Raw genomic sequence first — 20206 nt, forward strand, 5'->3', positions numbered from 1 at the left:
TTCAGCCTGTTTATAGTTTTTCCCCTATACAGATACAGCAATGAACATTTTTGTAGTTGTGAATACATGTGAGAGGGGATCCCCAGGGTTACTATACTAATAGGGTGGACTTTCTGGCTAGTAGGGCTTGTGCCAGTGACAAAGCCCTACTGACTCTTTCCTGTTTTTGAACTTTTCATTGGCAGGGTTTTAGAGGCTAATCGCCAGCTTCTTTGGGTTAGTAAAAGGAGTGAACTGTTCATGTCCCTGTGTTATAAATGAGAGAGACAATAATCTGCCCAAGGCTAGCTTGGGATGGAACCATGGTGTCAGATACTTTCATGCTGCTTCTTTTGCTCCTCTGTTATGCTCTCTCCTCCTTCACTTGGGCCCTTGTAACATTCACCAACATTTGCCACCAGTTAGTGTTCCCAGTCACCACAAACTCCTGAGAAGTTGATAGAGCCTTATTCTGAAGCAGCATTTTTATCCTAAGAGCTACCAGCCCCTTTAGCATTTCTTCTAACTCCATGAAATATGTTATAAATTTATATCCCTGGCAGTATGGTTGCAGTTTAAAAAATGCAGGATTTGCCTTTAAAATATTCGCTATTTCATTGACTGTGAGTTCATCAGACTCCACTGTGGAGCCTTATATGTTTATATAAGAACTCTCCCAAGCTGTTAATGCTGAGGGACAGATTTCTCTCAGAGAGAAGTAAGAATAGAGCAGGAAGCACAAAGGGGTAGCAGGCGGGGCTCTGCCTCAACAATCAGGAGCATTGTGTAGTCACAACATCCCTTTGTCACTAAGCAACAAGAAGTTGACCTGCTGAGATGCTCTTTCTCCAGAAGTAACCTCAAAAAGACAAGAGGAAAGTTTGCCTTTTCTGCTCCTTTCCCAGAAAGATGCAAAGTGCTTTAGTAGGCTCCTGGGTAAGAGTGTACTTTACATTAATCCTAGCCCCTGGCCCTGGGGTAGTACCTGAAATATGAATTACTCATGAGAGTAAAGTGAGAATGGTTTCATCCAGCATCCAGGCTAGAGGAGGACCCCAAACTGCCCACTCCCCCTCTGCCATTATGAGGTCCCCCTACAGCTTATCTAGTCTTCCTGACACCATGCCCTCTTCCATGTGTCCTGGTCTCATGCCTGGATTAGCTGATCCTCTTAGTCCTCTAGCTACCCCATTTATTTCCAGTCCTTTGTTTGATCCCCCCAAACTTCTGTAGTTTGACTGCTCTCTAGACTGGGAACATCTTGAGGCTAAAGACTGCCTTCTTCTATCTGTATGTCCCATGCCTAGAATACAGTAAAGGCCCAGTAAATATGTTGAAATAAACTGAATAGAGAGAAAGGAGTGTTTGACAATAGTAGAAGGATGGACAGACGAGTTGGATGACTCAAGCCCTCAGTGGGATGAAAAGATAAAGGGCTTCCCAGGCACGCTTAGGAGCCCACTTTGATGGCCAGAGGCCAGCTGGGAACAGGTTCTTTCTGCTCAGGACTATGATCATGGCGTGGACTAGACACATTGTCCTCTCCAGGGGGTATTCAGGACAGTGAGGTTGGGCCATAAGAGTTCCCAGGCCAGACATGGTCATCCATGTTGTCAGCCTAATGACATCAGCACAGTACAGCTTCTTATACCCCCAATAGGTGCTCATTTCTGTCTTCTGCCAGTCCTTGTCTCTGAAATTCTCTCCAGAAGGTATCCACTGTTGGTGAAGTACTTCTTTGGGAAAGTTCATCCTTTGTTTAAGTGCTCCAGTTTCAGAGGGTGCCCTACTTGCCCCAGAATAACAAAGTGTGTAGCAAACAGGTGTTCGTGACTTTGTCAATAGATGCAGAATATGTATCCATTTAATCCTGGCTTTTCAGTGACCTTTGACCTCTATTAACAATGCAGGGAAGACAATGAAGGGGACTTCCTCTCAGATCCCCCAGGGAAGGACCACGCTACTAGATGGTGGCCCTGTTCTCAAAACTCTGCTCAGTACTTCCTAAGTCACCCCAACTCAGAACCTGTCTGGTCCCCTTCCCTGCTGAAGTCTTCCCTTGCTCTTGGAAGAGAATCCATATTCCTAACCCAGCCTAGGTCCTGTCCCTCCCTGATCTCACCTTACTTCTCCTTGTCTTGCTCACAGACTTTTAGTCAATAAGGCCTCTTTTTTTTTTTTTTTTTTCGGTTCTTCCAACACAACTCTGTCTCTGGCTTCTGAATCTTTGCACTTGCAGTTCTCACCACATAGAATGCTCTTCTGCTGCCCCTCACATGGCTGACTCCTTCAAGTACCACACCCATTGTCATGAGATGCTGTCCCTACTCCCTGTCACTCGATCTAGTCATCAGGTTCTTTCTTTCCTGACTCTATTCACTTGTCTTACTCCCTCACCAGAAGGAAGGTTGATAGAAGCAGGGTCTTTCTGTCTTTTCACTGCTGTGTGTGTCCCCAGCCCATATTAGGACCCTATTGAAGAAAGAAAGAGAGAGAGAGAAAGGAAGGAAGGGGGGGAGGGAGGGAGGGAGGAAGGAAGGAAGGAAGGGGAGGGAGGGTGAGAGGAAGGAGGGGAGGAAGGAAGGAAGGCACCCTTTCCTTACAGACATAACCCTCTCAGGTGGGCCAGCACAGCTGAGGCCAACTGTTCTAATGGTGGATGGAGACACCTCTCTGTTGGCCCCTCTCCAGGGTGTCCCTCCTCCTCTGATTCTTTTTATTCTGTCAGGAACTCCCAGGAGAGGCTTCTAGCCTGGGGGCTCTGAGGTCTAGGACTCAGGGTGGGGGTTGGGGTGGGATTCACCCTCAAGCCTGCCTTGTTACAGCACAACAGTGGCTTCTATGGGCACTACAGAGGCCAATTCAAGAGTGAAAGTGCTCGAGAATATCGCCTTGCAGCCAAGCCCCAGCCCCCAGCAGTGTTCCTGCAGCGCTGTCAGGTACGAGGCAGCCCTGGGTGCAGCTGCCACAGCTGAGCTAGATTCTGCTTCTCTCAGGCCCCAAGAGCAATATCCTCAACCTTACCACAACTGGACTGACACTTGAGGCCAGCCTATCCCCAGGACTTGCATGAGGCCTGGCCCCTCTTCCCTGAAATATCAGGTCCTCCCCCTACAGATACATGGGTGGAGAAGAGCCAGTACCAGGCTGGACAGTTTTGCTCACTGCTCCTTCTAGATGGAGGAAGAGTCAGGGTCCAGGTGGGATGGGTGGTCATGGTGAGAGAGCCTCCAGAACCCAAGAAGTAAGCCTTGAGTTTTGCAGACAGCTGTCCTTCAGCACAGATTCCTTGATGCCATGAAAGTCAATGGTCTAGCTCACAGTCAGCCTCGTAGTCCAGGGGCTCAGGAGTGAGTAGGAGGCCTCCTCTGGTCAGTAAAACAGCATAGAAAGTGGCAGGTGTCCACCCCCATGCCTAACCAAGGAGGACTGGAAAGGAGTGATGGCAGAATCGGCCTAGGGTGGCTGGAAAAGTCTTCCAGATAACAGGCGAGGGACGCAGGGCTGCAGGCCCTCCACTGCTTCCAGGCCTGGAGACAAGGAGGGGACACTGAGCATAGTCAGGGTCCCAAAAGTAAAAAGCCCACTCAAAACAGAACTCAGGAGGGTATACATATAAAGGAGTAGGTGTGGGAGCTTCAGGGAAAGGCATTCTCACAGGATGGTAACAACCAAGTGGTCAGTACTGCTGGGCCTTAAGGAACAAGGGGAAGGCATGGCTCCTAGAACCCAGATGGAGAGAGTGGTATGGAGAGGGCTCTCCTGAGAGAAGTGGTGATTTCGGGTAGAGAGACACAGCCAGGTAGGGGCGGGCCTGGAAGGGAGCCAGGAGAAGAAACACCTCCTCCCTCCTTCCCTCCATCTCCTTTCCAGGCTTCCTTTCAGGTCAGAGGGAAGTCAACCTGGTGAGAAGTGTGCTCACATCAGACTCCTGTGAAAGATCTGGGTGGAGGAGGGCTGAGCGGGACCTGGAGGTGTGCCTGGAACATGCTCCGCCCACTGCAGCTTCTTGTTTCCCAGCCTCTAGCCAGGTCCTACTTGACTGGCCATCTGGATTCTCTACAAGTTGCTTTCCCAGGCCAAGAGCAGGGTCTTGGAGTCTGCCATGCTACAGAGCCTGAACTTCCTTAGCATGCCCAGTTGGAACGGCTGCCTGGTACTGCCTACTGAGCAAGGCCCAAATGCAGCTCCAGACTGCTCGTCTGGGGCCACCTCCCTTGAGAGAGTGATGAGATCTGCCTAGTACAGGGACAGAGGTAACCTGGGCACTTCCTGCTGGGTGTCTGTAGTAGTCCTCAGTGGCAGCCCTCATCCCAAAGACCTGAATGTCCTCTTAGTCTGTCCCCCAGGAACAGAGTAGAGGATATATTTGGGGACATGTTTCGATTGAAGTGAAGTCTTGTTACATGTTGGCATTATCAGCAACCCCAAAATAGCATGGTCTGTGTATCTTGGGCTTAGGTTGTACAAATGCCAAGTCTGACCCTTTCTAGATCTAAAGCCGTTTTAATTAGTGGGACTACTCAGGGAAGGTGCACGTTCTTTTTTCTTATTTGCTGAGAGATACCAAGTGTCAGCTGGCTGACTGCAGCTATTCTTGTTGAAAACCTTTCCAAGATGTAGCAGCCACTTACCTTTAGTTTGGGGCAGGTAGAAATTTTGTCATTCAGATGCAAGAAGATTCTTTTTTCTTTTTATTCTTCTTTTTCTTTTTTTCTTCTAAACCAGATTAGTTTATTTCTAGCCTTCACCTGTCTGACTCTTGGGAAATGTAATCCTGGTCTTGTTTGTTCTTAAGGTCAGGCCAGAGTGCCAGGGTTCATGGTTGGATGCAGGTCCTTCGTTGGTGGTGCCGTGATTGCTGTGTCTCTGCCTCTGCCCCACCCCCCACCATGCCTCAGTCTGCCACAGGGACTCCTCACTCAGTACCCCACTAATTGCACACTGCCCAGCCTCCAGAGAGGCCCTTAGTCCTCCCACAGGCAAACATTGACCCATCCCAGGAAACCTACTTCTCTTCCAAGGCCTCTTTAGCTCAAACCCTAGTCCAAGCCCTACCTGCTCAGAGACCACGGATTTTACCACCTGAGTGGAAAAGGAGCTTTAGATGGTTTAGAAGCAAAGATGCAGGTGAAATTCTCCTCAGGGACAAGAATACTTAAAACTGCCTGGGTGGAGAGGAAATGGCTGCACTTTTCACTAGACTCCCACAGTTGTGAGAATAAAACTCAAGTCAGTGGGAGTCGACAGATTATCCTGTCACTGTAAGAATAGTGAGTTTCCAAGTTCAGACCTGCCTCCAACAGCAGAGGCTTCCACATTCTAGGGCTGTGTACAATTTTAAAGCTAAGCGTAGAGATGGGGGAGGGATTGGGGGGGCAACTGGAACATGCCCCAGACCTCCAGATTTTTTAATTGAAATTTTTTTTGAGATGGTTGTAGATTCAGAAACTGTTGTAAGAATTAGTAAAGAGAGATCCCTTTTACGCTTTGCCCAGTTTCCCCCAATGGTAACGTTTTGCATATCTATAGTAAAATATCACAACCAGGACGCTGACATTGCTGCAATCTACCTATTTCATTCAGATTTCCTCATTTGTGTGTATGTATTAAGATCTATAAAATCTTGGAATTCTCTGGTGGTCCAGTGGTTAGGACTCCACGCTCTCACTGCTGAGGGCCTGTGTTCGATCCCTGGTCAGGGAACTAAGACCCCACAAGCCACGTGGCATGGCCATAAAAACCCATAAAAATCTATAAAATCTTTTTTAAATTAATTTTAATAACAGTATAGCTGATTTACAATGTTGTGTTAGTTTCTGCTGTATAGCAAAGTGAATCAATTATACATATACATATATCCACTCTTTTTTAGATTCTACTCCCATATAGGTCGTTAAAGAATATTGAGTAGAGTTCCCTGTTCTATACAGTAGGTTCTTATTAGTTATCTATTTTATATATAGTAGTGTGTATATGTCAATCCCAATCTCCCAATTTATCCATTCCCCCTGCTTTCCCCCTTGGTAACCATAAGTTTGCTTTCTATATCTGTGACTCTATTTCTGTTCTGTAAATAGGTTTATTTGTACAATTTTTTTAGATTCCACATATAAGTGATATCACATGATATTTGTTGTTCTCTGTCTGACTTACTTCACTCTGTATGACAAGTTCTAGGTCCATCCATGTTGCTGCAAATGGCATTCTTTCTTTTTATGGCTGAGTAGTATTCTTTATCTATTCTTTATCCACATCTTTATCCATTCCTCTATTGATGGGTATTTAGGTTGCTTCCATGTCCTGGCTATTATAAATAGTACTGCAATGAACATTGGGGTACACCTATCTTTTTGAATTATGGTTTTCTCCAGACATATGCCCAGGAGTGAGCTTGTTGGGTCATATGCTAGCTCTATTTTTAGCTTTTTAAGTAATCTCCATACTGTTCTCCATAGTGGCTGTTACCAATTTAAATTCCCACCAACAATATAGGAGGGTTCCCTTTTCTCCGCATCCTCTCCAGCATTTATTGTTTATAGAATTTTTCATGATGGCCATTCTGACTGGTGTGAGGTGATGCCTCATTGTAGTTGTGATTTGCATTTCTCTAACAATTAATGATGTTGAGCATCTTTTCATGCCTCCTGGCCATCTGTATGTCTTCTTTGGAGAAATGTCTATTTAGATCTTCTGCCCATTTTTCGATTGGGTTGTTTGTTTTTTTGATATTGAGCTGCATGAGCTGTTTGTATATTTTGGAGATTAATCCCTTGTTGGTCACTTCATTTGCAAGAGAAAAAAAAGATCTATAAAATCTTATCACCCGTGTAGGTTTGTGCATCCACCACCACAGTCAAGATACTGACCAATATCACAAGGATCCCTGGTCCTGCCCTTTTATACCCATCAGCCTCTCATTCCTCCACGCTTCCCCTTGTCCCTAACTGCTATTTTTCCTCCATTTCTAAAATTTTGTGACTTCAGAAACGTTATGTGAATGGAATGATACAGCATGCAACCTTTGGGGAATGGCTTTTCTTGCTCAGCATAATTTCCTGAAGATTCCTCCAAGTTGTGTGTATCAACGGTTCAATTTCCATTACTGAGTAGTATTCTGTGGTATGTATATAGCAGTTTACTTAACCATCCATCTATGAAAATGTATCTGGGCTGATTCCAGTTTTTACCTCTTACAAATAAAGTTGCTATGAACATTTGTGTACAGGTTTTTGGGTGAACATAAATTTTCATTTCTTTGGAATAAATACCTAGGAGTGCAATTGCTGGGTCATATGATAGTTGCATTTATTTATTTATTTTTAATATTTTATTTATTTATTTGGCTGCACCGGGTCTTAGTTTCGGCACACGGGATCTTCGTTGCCGCGTGAAGGATCTTTAGTTGCAGCATGCAGGATCTTTTTTTAGTTGTGGCATGCGGGATCTTTTTGTAGTTGCAACATGCAGAATCTTTTAGTTGCGGGCATGCGGACTCTTAGTTGCGGCATGTAGGATCTTGTTCCCTGACGAGGGATAGAACCTGGCCCCCTGCAATGGGAGCTCAGAGTCTTAGCCATTGGACCACCAGGGAAGTCCCCGTAGTTGCATTTAAGTTGTTTGTCTGGTTTTATAATGTGGATGGAAATTTTTTTTAATTGAAGGAAAGATTCTTTAAATTCTATAGCACTTTACAATTTTCAAAAGTTTCACACACGATTTCATATAATCCCATAATAACTTTTTTTCTCCTACCCCTATATTGTACCTCCTGCATGTTAAGTTGTTTTTTTTTTAAATTGTCAAACTGTTTTCCAGAGTGGCTGTTTTACATTTTACATTCCCACCTGCATTGAGCAAATGATTGTATTTCTCTGCATTCTCACCAACATTTGGTGTTGTCTCTATTTTTTATTTTAGCCATTCTGACTGATGTGTCATGATAGCTCACTGTGGGGTTTTTTTTTTTTTTTTGAGTGTGTTGGGTCGTCATTGCTGTGCGCAGGTTTTCTGTAGTTGTGGTGAGCGGGGGCTACTCTTCGTTGTGGTGTGCGGGCTTCTCATTGTTGTGGCTTCTCTTGTTGTGGAGCACAGGCTCTAGGCACGCAGGCTTCAGTAGTTGTGGCACGTGGGCTCAGTAGTTGTGGCTTGCAGGCTCTAGAGCGCTGTCTCAGTAGTTGTGGCACACGGGCCTAGATGCTCCATGGCATGTGGGACCCTCTGGGGCCAGGGCTCTAACCCGTGTCCCCTGCATTGGCAGGCAGACTCCTAACCACTGCACCACCAGGGAAGCCCTCTCACTGTGGTTTTAATTTGCATTTCCCTAACGTTCAGTGATGGTGAACATCTTTTCATGTGTTATTTGCCATCTGTATATCCTCTTTGAAGAAATGTCTTCATGTTGTTTGCCCATTTTCTAATTGGATTTTTTATTTTGCTGTTCAGTTGTAAGAGTTCTTTATACATTCTAGATACTAGTCCTTTATTGGATATGTGATTTGCAAATATTTTCTCTCAGTCTGTAACTTGTCTTTTCATCCTCTTCACGTGGAATTTCACAGAGCAAAACTTAAAAAAAATTTTTGATGAGGTCTAATTTATTGATTTTTTTTTTCTTTTATGGCTCTTGTTTTTGGTGTCACATCTAAGAACTCTTTGCCTAGCTCTAGATTCTGAAGATTTTCTATTTTTTTCCTAAAAGGGCTCTGAGTTTTTAATCTCTTGTGTCAGTTTGCTTTATGAGGAATGAAAGGTAAGGCCAGCTGGCTTCCTACCTTCATGGAGCTTTCATTCGATTTGGAGAACACCAGCTGTCTAAGGCAGGAGGTCCCAATAGGGGAGCTTGTTAAAGGCTCCACCCTGAAGATTCTGGTTCAGGGATCTGGGATGGAGCTAGCCCCTGACTTTTATCTAGCAACTTATTGTCAGCCATTGCTCATACCTCAATCCAGCCAAGATTGGACTCACCAGATCAGGTACTTCATTCTGGTCTGCAGCAGGAGAAGCTGAGTGGCTGAGGTGGAGGGACCCTGGGAGCAGAGACCAGGCACAAAGGCAAGGTGGATGGTCTTGGGAGAGATTCCTGCTGAGGTCTAGGGGCCTGAGAGGTGGTCTCTCTCTGCCTGGGGATGGGGCATGGCTCTCTGGTCCCAACTGGGCTAAAGCAAATGCCCTGGGGATCTTCTGTCCCTGTTCACTGATTTAACAGCAAATATGTATTGAGCACAGTGCCAGGCTCAGTGTTGGAGTTACAGATGTGAGTAAAACAGACAGTAACCTTGCCCATGAGGTGCTTGTGTTCTAGTCAGGGGCATCAGATGGTAAACAGCAACATAATACATAGTAATACAGTATGTTAGAAGGTGAAAAATGCTGGGTTGGGGTGATGGGACTGCTGGTGTAGTAGTGGTCAAAGAAGGCCTCCCAAGAGGTAGGTGAGAGGGAGTCATGGCCAGCTGGGAGAAAAATCGCAGGCAGAAGTAACTGGTAGTACAAAGGTCCAAGGTGAAAGTAGCTAGTGTATTTGAGGAACAGTGAGGACGCCAGTGTGGCTAGAGGTAATGGAGGAATCAATATCATGTGGATCTCATGGACCACTATGATGACTTTGACTTTTATAAACATGAGGAACTGTTGTGGATTTTTGGCAAACAAGGAGTGTGATCTGATTTACATATTAAAAGAGTTATTCTGCCTGCTAAGAGGACAATAGACTGGAGAGGCAAGCTTGGAAGTAGGGACACCAAGTGGGAAGCTCTTGCAGTAATTGAGGCCTGAGGGGAAGGTGGCTTAGACCAGAGAAAGCAGCGGCTATGCTGAGAAGTGGTCTGATCCTGGGTACATATTGAAGGAAGTATCAGCAGGATTTCCTGGCACACTGGATGTAGAGTGTGAAAGAAAAGAATCAAGGGGACTCCGAGGTGTTTGGCAAGATCTAGCTGCCATGACCTGAGCTGGGGGAGGCTATAGGTGGGGTGGTTTTGGGGAATGATCCAGAGCTCAGCCATGTGTTTGGAGATGCCCATTAGACATTTACATGGAAATATGGAGCAGGTGGTTGGCTAGTGAGTCTGGAATTCGGGAGAGAGCTCAAGCTCTAAAGAGAAATTTCAGTTTCCAGATGGTATTTAGGGCCAAGAGGCTGGGTTGCTGATGAGAGAGTGAAAGAGAGGAGGAGAGAGCTGGAGCCTAGTCCTGGATGATCTAAAGGACCCAATGTGAAACTTAAACCACTGCCCCACTAACGGCAGGATGTCCTGGAAAATGCCTCAGCCCCTTCCTCAATCAGTGGCCCCAGAGGCTTCTGCTTTGAGAGCTAGTGCTGGGATGAGATGTTCCAGGAATGAGGTGTTGCTTTAATTTTTATCTGCCCTTTCAGTGTGTTGGCAGTTTAGCAGTTTAAGGGTGGTGGCTCCTGGCAACTTCCCTCCATTATGGGGCCCTGAGTTAGCATCTTGGGGACAGGTAAGCATCATCTTTCCCCATTCACCTTCTTTTTCACTGTCTTTCTAGGAGCCAGCGCAGCAACATTTCTTCTCCAAGCATGACAACCGCACTTCCTTTGACAAAGTGAGTGCTAGAGAGAGGAAGGAAAATGGGCAGACTCCCAGCCTAGGTTGAAGTTGAGGTAGGGTGGAGGGGATAAGACATTGCAGGGAGAGAGGGCTCTTTATACAGACAGAGGAGTGTCTGTCTTCCTGACAACCTCTTTCTTCTGGGAAACAGCCCATTCTACAAACAGATGTACCTCTGCTTTGGTTTCCCCCACCAGCTTGCCTGACAATGTGCAAATATCTTAGGAACCACTGACTTTCTGGGGGCTTCATTCACTCTGGAATGGAAGGCATGACTGGGGATGCAGGCCAAAGAGGCTGGGGTCCAGGCCAGGGAGGCCAGGCACAGGCCAGGCATCACCAGGCAGGCTTGGGTATAGGAGGGGCCCAAGGAATTGCCTGGTGCCAGGACTGTGGGCCAAGGGCCCGTACCATTGAGGAGGGCCCCTCCTGCCTGCTACAGGGAATCGGAAGGCGGAAAGACCTGGAGCGCCTGTGGCAGCAGCACACCTTCCTGCGCTGGGTACCCTGTGAACTGGAGTTGCGCCAGCCACGGCCCCTTGAATCCTCCTACCAGGCTGATTTTCGGTCAGGGCCAGGACTCAGTGACCTCCCCCAGCGCCTTGTCCACTTTGTGCAGATCCAGCCTTCCCGTGCCAGCACCACCTACCAGCAGAACTTCTGCCAGCCATCCCATGGTAGCCATTGTGGCAGTGACAACATGGGGCCCCAGGCCCCAGTCACCAACACACTGCCTGACCTCCCAGGGATCCCAAGACCCAAGCTGCTGCAGCATTACCTTCATGCTGGGGTCTCTGAGTGTCTAAACTGGTCCAGAACATTAAACAAGGACAGCTAACTCAGTGGCCTGTCTGTGCTTGCAGCCCAAGAGATCTCAGAGGCTGGAGAACAGTAAGGCACAGCCAGGCCCTGCGCCTGGCTCCTATGTTGCTTGTGCCATGGAGCCTTGTGCAGCTTTGTGCTGGTTGGGGGAGGTGCTGCCTGGGGAGTCTTGCCAGTGAGTGAGAAGAGGTAAGGCCTGCAGGAGGCTAATGGTCCAGGAGGGTTACCTTGGCCACAGCAGGTGGGTTCCAGGACCCCAGATCCATTCTTGCCACAAACTCAACTGTGAACCCCTTGCAATCAGTATGGCTGCAGGGAAAGCAGAGTCAATGGTCCCTACTAGTGGGCAGCAAAGACTGGAGGAGGAGGCAAGGGCTGGCAGCTTTGCTTTTTCTGGGATGCTACTGCCTCTAGGGGTCTGGTGAGTGGCAACACAGTCATGCCTAAGAGACAGCTTCACCACAGCTGGGACAGACGGACAGCCCCCACTGGACACACACCCCGCCCCCGCCACCGGAGGTGAGCAGAGGCTTTGAGGATGCTGTGTGATGTGAATCTTGAGGTCATCCTGATCCTATGGTATTTTGTTGCAGTTTTCTGAGCTCTTCTATGGTCTTGCTGTGAGTGCCCTCTAACAGCCAAGGCAATAGGGGATGGGGGTCATCCTACGTCACCAACAGAGAACTGAGGCTTAAGTGGGACTAAGACACCAGGACACTTTGGGGGCAGAGGCCAGGTCCTAAAGGCTCCTCTAGACCCTCATCCCTTGAGAAAGTTGAGGGCCAGGGGCTCAGGGGCAACGCAGGAGTCCACACCAGAGACCATAAGCCAGATTTAGCAGCACTTTTACTTCCACATCTGAACTCCCTGGATCCTCACAACAGCCCTGTGAGGTAGGTAGGGCAGGAAGGTTTCAGAGATCCCCATTTATAGATGAGGATGCTGAGGCACAGAGAGGTGAAATGACTTGCCCAAGGTCACACAGCCAGCAGTGTAAAGGGCCCAAAGCCACCATTCTTCTGGCCCTCTGGAGGTCCCCACATCCACTCCTGTACCCCTCTGTGTTCCCACCCTCTCTTACCTCTTCTGAGTCCACAAGGGCCTTCAAGGCAGGCTGACAGCTAGGACTTTTCAGGAACAGCCATTGGGGAGGGCCTGATCAACTCCAGGTAGGCACTGACCTGTGGGGCAGGAGGCCAGCTCTGCCCTCTCCCACTTCCCAGTTGGACAGAGGGCCCAGTAGGTTCCACAGCAAGGGTGGAGCTGGGCATGGTCCGTGAATGAAAGGGAGTAAAGGTGGGTATAAAGGTATGTGTGTCCTTTGCTAAAGATGAAGGCCACCCCCAAGTCCCAGACACGGTGTCTCAAGTGCCCCACCCTGTGCCTCCCTCATCCCACAGAGCCACAGTGAGCTTTCTCAGCAGCAAAAGGAACCACAGACATCTGCTTCTGGCACTGAACTGCTCCAGTGGACAGGTCCCATCAGGCATTCAGACCCCATCACGCAGACACAGTGCCTCCACAGCTTGACTGGGACCCTGGGCCACACCCCCGATGGCAAACAGCCGGGGCCCAGCCTGCAGACTAGAACAGGAGCAGCGGGCCGTAGGCATGGCAGGCAGTGCCTCCCAGCGCCGCCGTGCAAGGCTGAAGCCCTCCACGGAGCCCAGAGGGCACGGCTGGTTTCCTGCAGGAAGAAGACATATGTTGTAAAGGGCGCAGGCTGCAGGGGCTCCAGCTCTTTTTCTCCCTGAGCTCAGAGCATGGCCCAGCATGCATTACCCCAGGATGGGCTATCCATGCGTTGCTATTCATTGCCCCCATTTCATCACTCATTCATTTATTCATTCACATTTCTATTTCTCCATTCATTCAGTGGTCATTTGTCCTATTTTTATCTCCTAGGCCCCTGCTGGTACAGAACCCACAGTTAGGTGCTGAGAGACACCCCAAAAGCTGAGCCAGGCAGACCACCCATTGACTGTTTTACAGATTGGGAAAGGGAAGCTCACAAAGCCCTGACCCCTGGAGTACCTAGAGAAGGGCAGGAGGTGGTGCTCACGCAGGGGGCTACTCTTTCCTGTCTTGGGCTCCCCTCCTATCCCTAGCCCCACAGAGACTCACCAAGGCCCCCAATGGCCACGATGTGGTCCCCAAGTGAGCCAACCACAAAGTCGGCCCTCTTATCCCTCATGCGCAGGCTTCGGGGCAGCTTGGTCCAGGACCCTGCAGGGGAGGGGAGGTCAGATCTAGCCCTCTCACACACACTGTACCCCTCCATCCCATGGAGAGTGGGAGAATAGCCCAGACCAGCCACTGCTCACCATGCTCCAGGTTGAACATCTCCACAGTGTTGACAAAGTGTGGGCGGGAGTAGAAATTGTGGGGCCCAGGCTGCTGCAGGCCACCCAGGCTAAAGACGCTGCCTTCGGCCATCACGCAGCCGGCAAAGGCCCGGCGGCTGGGCAGGCTTGGGTGTCGGGTCCAGGTACGGGCCTCCAGATCAAAGGCCTCAAAAGCAGTCACTGGGAGCTTGCCCTGGCGGCCCCCTGCCAATGGAATTGGGGCACCTGGGAGGCAGCCCAGGAGGCCTGAGAGCCTCTTCCTTTACCAGGTTGCTGAGCCTTTACCACTGCCCACCCCAGCTACCCATACCCAGCTGTGTGCACACCAGAGCACAGATCAACCGCAAAGATCCTTAGGCACTGGGGTTTGGTTTTCCAGCCTCAGCAGGACCACCAGAGGTCAGAGCCTCAGAGCAACCCTGGCTCAAACCAACAAAACTTCTCTTGTCCCACCATCCCAGATTAAGCTTGATCCCAGCCAACCTATAATTTTCCACATCCCCAGGTCCTTACCCAGGACATAGATCTTGTTCCCGTTCAGGAAGGTGGAGGCCCCGTAGCAGGGTGTGGGCATCGAGGGCAGCGAAAGCCAGCAGTCCCGGCGGGGTTCATACACCCGAACCTGGGCCTGGGGGGTTGTGTCAGGGCCCATTCCCCCCAGTGCATACACCATACCATCTGCGGAGAAAAGAGTAATACAGACTATCCCTGGGCCTGGCCACAGCACTCCACCCTGACAACAGCCCTGGTCAGGACTGGAGGTGGCTTAGGACAAACCTATTTATGGTACCCCTCCCTGGCAGCAGAAACCCTCCTGCCTGCCTGGAGTGGGGGCTGGGAGAGCTAGGATTCCCACTCTGGCCAGGGCCCCTTCAAGTGCAGAGCAGGAGGCAGCCAATCTAATTATAAGCCATCTCTGTCTCCCTGGAGACGCTATGGCAACCAAGTCTGGCATCCAAGCAGGACTGGTGGTCAGACCTGGAGGCCACAATGTAGGGACTCTCACGGGGGAAGGACGGTGGGGGATGGTTTAAGCCAGGGGTGGGGGCCATATGGAGATCTGTTCAGCATGGAGCTCAGACTGGGGAGGGGGCTCTGGGGATCAGCTGGGGGGCTGGGAGAGGAGCTTGGGCCTGCAGGATGGGGGTGCTGTCCACAAGCCTTCTGCCAGCACTTCTGTACCCTGCCCTTTCACTAGAGTAGGCTCTTGAGGGGATGGTTTAAGCCAGGGGTGGGGGCCATATGGAGATCTGTTCAGCATGGAGCTCAGACTGGGGAGGGGGCTCTGGGGATCAGCTGGGGGGCTGGGAGAGGAGCTTGGGCCTGCAGGATGGGGGTGCTGTCCACAAGCCTTCTGCCAGCACTTCTGTACCCTGCCCTTTCACTAGAGTAGGCTCTTGCCCTGTTATACTCTCAGGGTCAGCTGGGGGCATGTGTGGGGGCCTTGGGCAGACAGCCAGTTAGCTAGGGGCTTCCATGGCAACTGCCTCCAGGCCAGCTTGGCTTTTGTCCATTTCAGTCTCCCTGGTTTGTTTGTGTGGTGCGAGGAATTTAAGCACTTGCCAGGCTCTGAGCCAAGGCCCTGCTCCCATCCCCCTCTCCCAGACTATTTATTATATATTTATATGGGAGTCATTGGGCCACCCCTCCTTGTCTCTTACAGAGGAGGAATGGGGCAGGGAGGTGGCTTGGGCCTCCCATCATGCTGGTGGCTAGCCTGGGCTCTGACTCCCACCTCACAGCTGGAAAAGGCAGTTTAGGCTGCTGCTAGCCCAGCTCAGAGCTAGGTAGGGAAGGGTACAAGAAACAAAGCCATGTCCAGGGCACCCAGGCAAAATTTACAGCTCTTGCCCAATCTCTGAAGGTAAGGGACCAAGTCAGGAAAGAATGGAGGGTGTTGGGGCACCTGAGGGACCTTCCTTGGAAGGCCACTCACCTCTCTCCACAGTTGCAACCCCCATGGCTGCCTGAGGTAGGGTGGCCCGACGCTCCCAGCGGCCCTCGTCAGCCAGGAAGGCCTCCACAGCAGCTACCGGGCTCTGGCCCTCATCCACACCGCCCACCACTAGCACCTGCTTGCCCAGTACCACAGCAGCCGCACCAGCCCGGGCAGTGGGCAGGGGTGCCAGTGCCAGCCACGTATGTGAGGCCATGTCCAATGTCTCGGCAGTGTCCAAAGGCAGTCCAGCTCGGCCACAGCCCCCCAACACTAGCAGGTGCCCATCCTGGTATGCCACTGTACCATATACCCGGCAGGTGGGCATGGGTGGGAACACCTGCCAAGCAAAGGCCCGGCCACCTCCTGTAGCCATGGTGTTCACCTCCAGTGGCAGGCCATGCTATCTGCTCAGGCTGCAGGCCTCACTGAAGGGCATGATGGGGCCACATCTTGACTCTACCAGGGCTACAAGGGAGTATGGGGCCAGTCCAAGGATTTTGCTTTCACCTAGAGAAAAGAGGGAAAACAAAGGGTCAGAGCCACTGACCAGCCCCTCAGGGTACAGATGAGCAGCCTGGCCCAAAATTGCTGGTGGGAAAAGCAGAGGGAAGACACACCTCCACTGCCTAGCACACTGATGTGGAGGTCCTCCTAGAGTGGGAAGGAGGGCAGTCTCCCAGTTACCCAGGCAACTTCCTGACTTGCTATGGGGCTTGAGGGATTCTCCTCCCATACTTTGTCCTCACCTAGTTGCTTCCCGGTTGAATCTAGGTCTAGGTGGGAGGTAAGGTGACTAGAATAGGACTTTCCACCCTAGCCCCCCCCAAACACCCATCCTCACCCTGGTGCTCTGCATCAGTGGAGTTTTACCGTACCCACCCCCCTACTGGCTTCCAGTGTGCTCTGGGCAGCCATCAGGGTCTCCAACCTGCTGCCAGGGATCAGAGTTCAGGGTATCCTTAAAACCCCTTTGGGAGCCATTCCATAGACTGCATCCATTCCCACCAGCAAAGGCCAAGATCAGGGTGTTTGAGACTGGGAGGGGAGGGGCTGGAGGCCAGAGTCCCACATTTCCCCTCAAGATCTACCCTCAGGGGTTTGCCCATGCCAAGTCCCCAGAGGCCTGCCTTCTTGGTGTCTGGGACGGGGAGGGGGATGATTTTTGGGAACCCACGAGCACTGGACTCTAGGTTCCCAGAGTCCAGGGCGTTGCCAGCAGAAATGGGCAGCTGGACTTCACAGATTCCAAGTTCCCTGGCTTCTCCTTTCCCGCGGGGAGGCACGCTCCTGGGACCCCTGGCGCGAGGGCCTCCTGGCGCGAGGGCCTCCCGGCCCCAAACTTCCAGCTCGCGGAAGGGGGGGGCGGGTCCGAGCGAGCGCGCTTGGGGCTCTACACCCCGCGCCCTAAACTTCCCCTGAGCGCGGCTCCCGCGGGACTCACCGGCCGGGGCTCCGGCGCCGCCGGGGCGCAGGGTCCGCGGTTCCGGTTCCGCTGGTGCCTGCTCTGGCTGGGTCTGAGGCCGGGCTCCGGCGGGGCTCCGGTGGGGCTCCGGCGGGGCTCCAAGGGTCCGCCCCTCGTCCCCCCTCCCGACTCGGGAAAACCTCCCCCCTGCTTTAACCCCGCACCTGCCGTGGCCGGAGCAGGGCGCGCCGACCCATGGTCACACGGAAACCGGTGAACAGACAGACGGACATGTGGACGCTGGGCCTGCCCAGGATTTGGGGTCCGACCTCGGACTGGGGGAGAAAGGAAGAAGCGGTGGGCCGCACGACACGTGTATGGTGGGGGCCGTTCTCGGCAGGACCCAGCCTGCGAGCACCGGCGAAGGGGCGGGCCAGCAGAACCTGGGGGCTTGAGAATGGGGCGCCTGCCCACCACCGCTGCGCTCCGAAGAGCCCACGACAGGCTTCGCGGCGGCGCCCCCTGGAGGCCTCTTAGGGTATGTCCTGGGCCTTTGGTGGGGGCAATGGCTCGGTCGCCCTTCCCCAAGCACTGATGAGGGCACAGAACAGGTTCTGTGGTGCACATTGAGGGTAGCAGAGGGTGGAGGAGCAGAAAGTGCCAGCCTCCATACTTGACAGGCCCTTCCACAGGCATGGGTGGGGGCAATTTTTGTGGGGGAGGGTAACAGAGCAGGTGATGAAGAGTCAGAGGCCAGGGGACCTCCCAGGCAGGTCACTCTGGGCTTATTCTGCAGGGCCTGAGGCCTGGGCTACTCTGGGACCCAAGGCACTTTGTGACTGTCCATCTTCAGGGTCCTGGGCCTGCCTCTAGCCAACTCCGGGGTCAGGCAAGAACAAGTTGGTGTGACAGAGGCAGACCTACCTCAGACCCAGACCCTGGCCCATCCTATCTTCTGAGCATCAAGAGTACTGGCTAAGTCTGTGAGCTAGGGGCCCATTTGTACAGGTCAGTGGTCACCTATGAGAAGAAGTCCTCGTGATTGTGCTTGCTACCATTTGTCCCTCTTTCATGGACAGCGTCTGCCTCATTTTCTCCAGAAGCACACCAGGAGACTGAGATACAAGTGCATATAGTTAATGTGGGAGATGAGGATAAGAAGCACTAGCAGAGGAGTGGCAAGAAGACAGGGAAAGCAGCCAATAAAGGGGTGTGTCATCAAATAAGTTCCCACTGTGAGCAACAAGGACCAAATCCTGCTGGGGACTCTGGGAGCCATTGTAGAACATGGGCCTCACATTATTGTTCCCATCAGAGCAAGGGAATGCTAAGGTATTCATTCTCAAATCTCCATCAGTCATGGGTTGAGAGCAACTTGGAGACATGAATACCCTAGCCTGCCTGACTTCTGGCCAGCCTAGAGTGTGGGCAGAGCATTCTGACCAGAGAGAGAGTCTTCAGTCCCTTTCAGGGGCTGGCAGATGGAGTTGGACGGCCCGCATGGAAATGGTGCCAAGGCTGGTTGCAGATCCTGGCTAGAAGGCTTTCATCCTCCCACTCCACTCTGCCCCCAACATGCTCCTCAGTTAGGCCAGTCACTGGTACCTTCCTCCATAGGGTATTCACACTGTCCTGCAGACCCCCTCACACTTCCCACTGTTCCCTTTCCAGGCCCCTTCCCCTCTCCTTTCCAGTAATTAAGCACATAAAAGCCTCCTGCCTTTAGATACCTCCCAGCACCCCAAGTCCTTCCATTGTTCCCTTCCTTCCAGTCAAACTCTTGAAGTCATCTTCTCTCACAGTTTCCATTGCTTTGGTGTTGGCCATCTTATATCTGCTACCACTGCTCCCCAAAACTTGGTATTGCCAAAGTCACCATGGAACACCATATAGCTAAAATGGGGCAGGGTGGGGCAGCTATCGTCTTTTTCTCAACTGAAATCTTTCTGGCCTCTTCAAAGCCTCACCCACCCTTGTGACCTTGGCTTCCTCCTGCTGCTTGTCCTGCCCCTCGGAGGCTTTTACAGGCCCTGCTTCCTCTCCTTCCCCAGGAAGTGCCTCCTCAAGACCCAGCCTTGGCTTTTCTCCCTGGCACATAGACTCCCTCCTGGGGTGATCCCTCCAAGGCCACTGGCCTCACTCACATCTAGATCTTCACCAGATCTCTCTGCTCAGGTGGATATGGGTCTAGGGTCCATCACTAAGGGATATAAAAGATGCCAAATGGAGAAGAAGGGCTGGATCCTGGGACGGCCCTGTGGTCTCTCCAACCTCATCTCATCTGATCCCAGTTATGCCTGGGAGGGTCAGCATCCACCAAAGTCCAGGTCAAGTCAGACTTGGCCCTGATTAATGATCCCAGAGAGTTCCATCTGGGACATTCTGGGTACCAAGAGGCAAAAGGATCAGCCTCCCCTCAGGAAGCTAGGTACCCCAGACCATTTCCCTGAACCCATATCATCCCCACAGTTCTAATGTGTGGAAGGGACACAGACTAGGGATGGACCTACCTTTTTTTGTCTTCCACTTTGCGCTGACCTCTAGGCTGGACATCACCAGAGAGGTATCCTCTTTCCAGGACACACCTAGGCCCATGTCATCCCTGGAGGTTGGACACTGCTTCTTCATGGAAGTGGCTTCTGTTTACACAGGCCTGGCCCCACCTGCACATGGGGGCCCAACACTGCTGGCTTTAGAGAAGCTGTAGAAGACAACTTGGGCAGAAGATGAGGCTGGATTGGTCCTAAGAGTGAACAACTAATCCTCAACCATGGATGGGGCAGAGATGGGGCTCACCCTCAGTTGGGGACTGGGAGTGCTAAGGTGGGACTTCCTGATTGCAACCCTGAGACCCTGGCCCTTGAGACCCCATCCTTCCCTTCTATCAATACAAGGGGCCAGAAGCATTGACCCCAGAGGAGCAGGAGAGTTTGCATTTCCTGCTGGACATCTTGGCTATGCTTAAAGGCACTGAGGACCCCACCATCAGGGCTGAGGCCCTGAGAAGCTCAGGTGCACAAGGTGAGGCCTAGGGTGGGGTGAGTGTTTCTCTCTAGGGGTGCCCAGACCCCTCTGTAGAGGCAGGGAAGCATAGATCAGGTAGAGGATCCTGGGGTTTTATGGGGAGTGAGGAGGGCTATCAACC

The 20206-nt window shown here is 51.4% G+C and overlaps 2 protein-coding genes across 2 annotated transcripts; one reads left to right on the plus strand and one right to left on the minus strand.

The window, feature by feature from the left end:
• Positions 1–799: 799 nt before the first annotated feature.
• Positions 800–11392, plus strand: CIMIP7 (ciliary microtubule inner protein 7). Its single transcript, XM_024737326.1, has 4 exons — positions 800–915; positions 2805–2918; positions 10492–10548; positions 10975–11392. Exons 1-4 carry the CDS (start codon positions 889–891, stop codon positions 11389–11391), a joined length of 615 nt encoding a protein of 204 aa, XP_024593094.1. The 5' UTR covers positions 800–888; the 3' UTR covers position 11392.
• Positions 11393–12202: 810 nt separating this feature from the next.
• Positions 12203–17221, minus strand: KLHDC8B (kelch domain containing 8B). Its single transcript, XM_024737758.1, has 6 exons — positions 17101–17221; positions 15657–16166; positions 14234–14398; positions 13700–13924; positions 13500–13601; positions 12203–13062 (listed from the first exon to the last, which is right to left on the minus strand). The coding sequence occupies exons 2-6, from the start codon at positions 16030–16032 to the stop codon at positions 12866–12868; spliced, it is 1065 nt and encodes a 354-aa protein (XP_024593526.1). The 5' UTR covers positions 16033–16166; positions 17101–17221; the 3' UTR covers positions 12203–12865.
• Between the last annotated feature and the right edge of the window lie 2985 nt (positions 17222–20206).

The sequence above is a fragment of the Neophocaena asiaeorientalis genome, unplaced genomic scaffold, assembly GCF_003031525.2.
Source record: "Neophocaena asiaeorientalis asiaeorientalis breed wild unplaced genomic scaffold, Neophocaena_asiaeorientalis_V1.1 scaffold680, whole genome shotgun sequence".
NCBI lineage: Eukaryota > Metazoa > Chordata > Mammalia > Artiodactyla > Phocoenidae > Neophocaena > Neophocaena asiaeorientalis.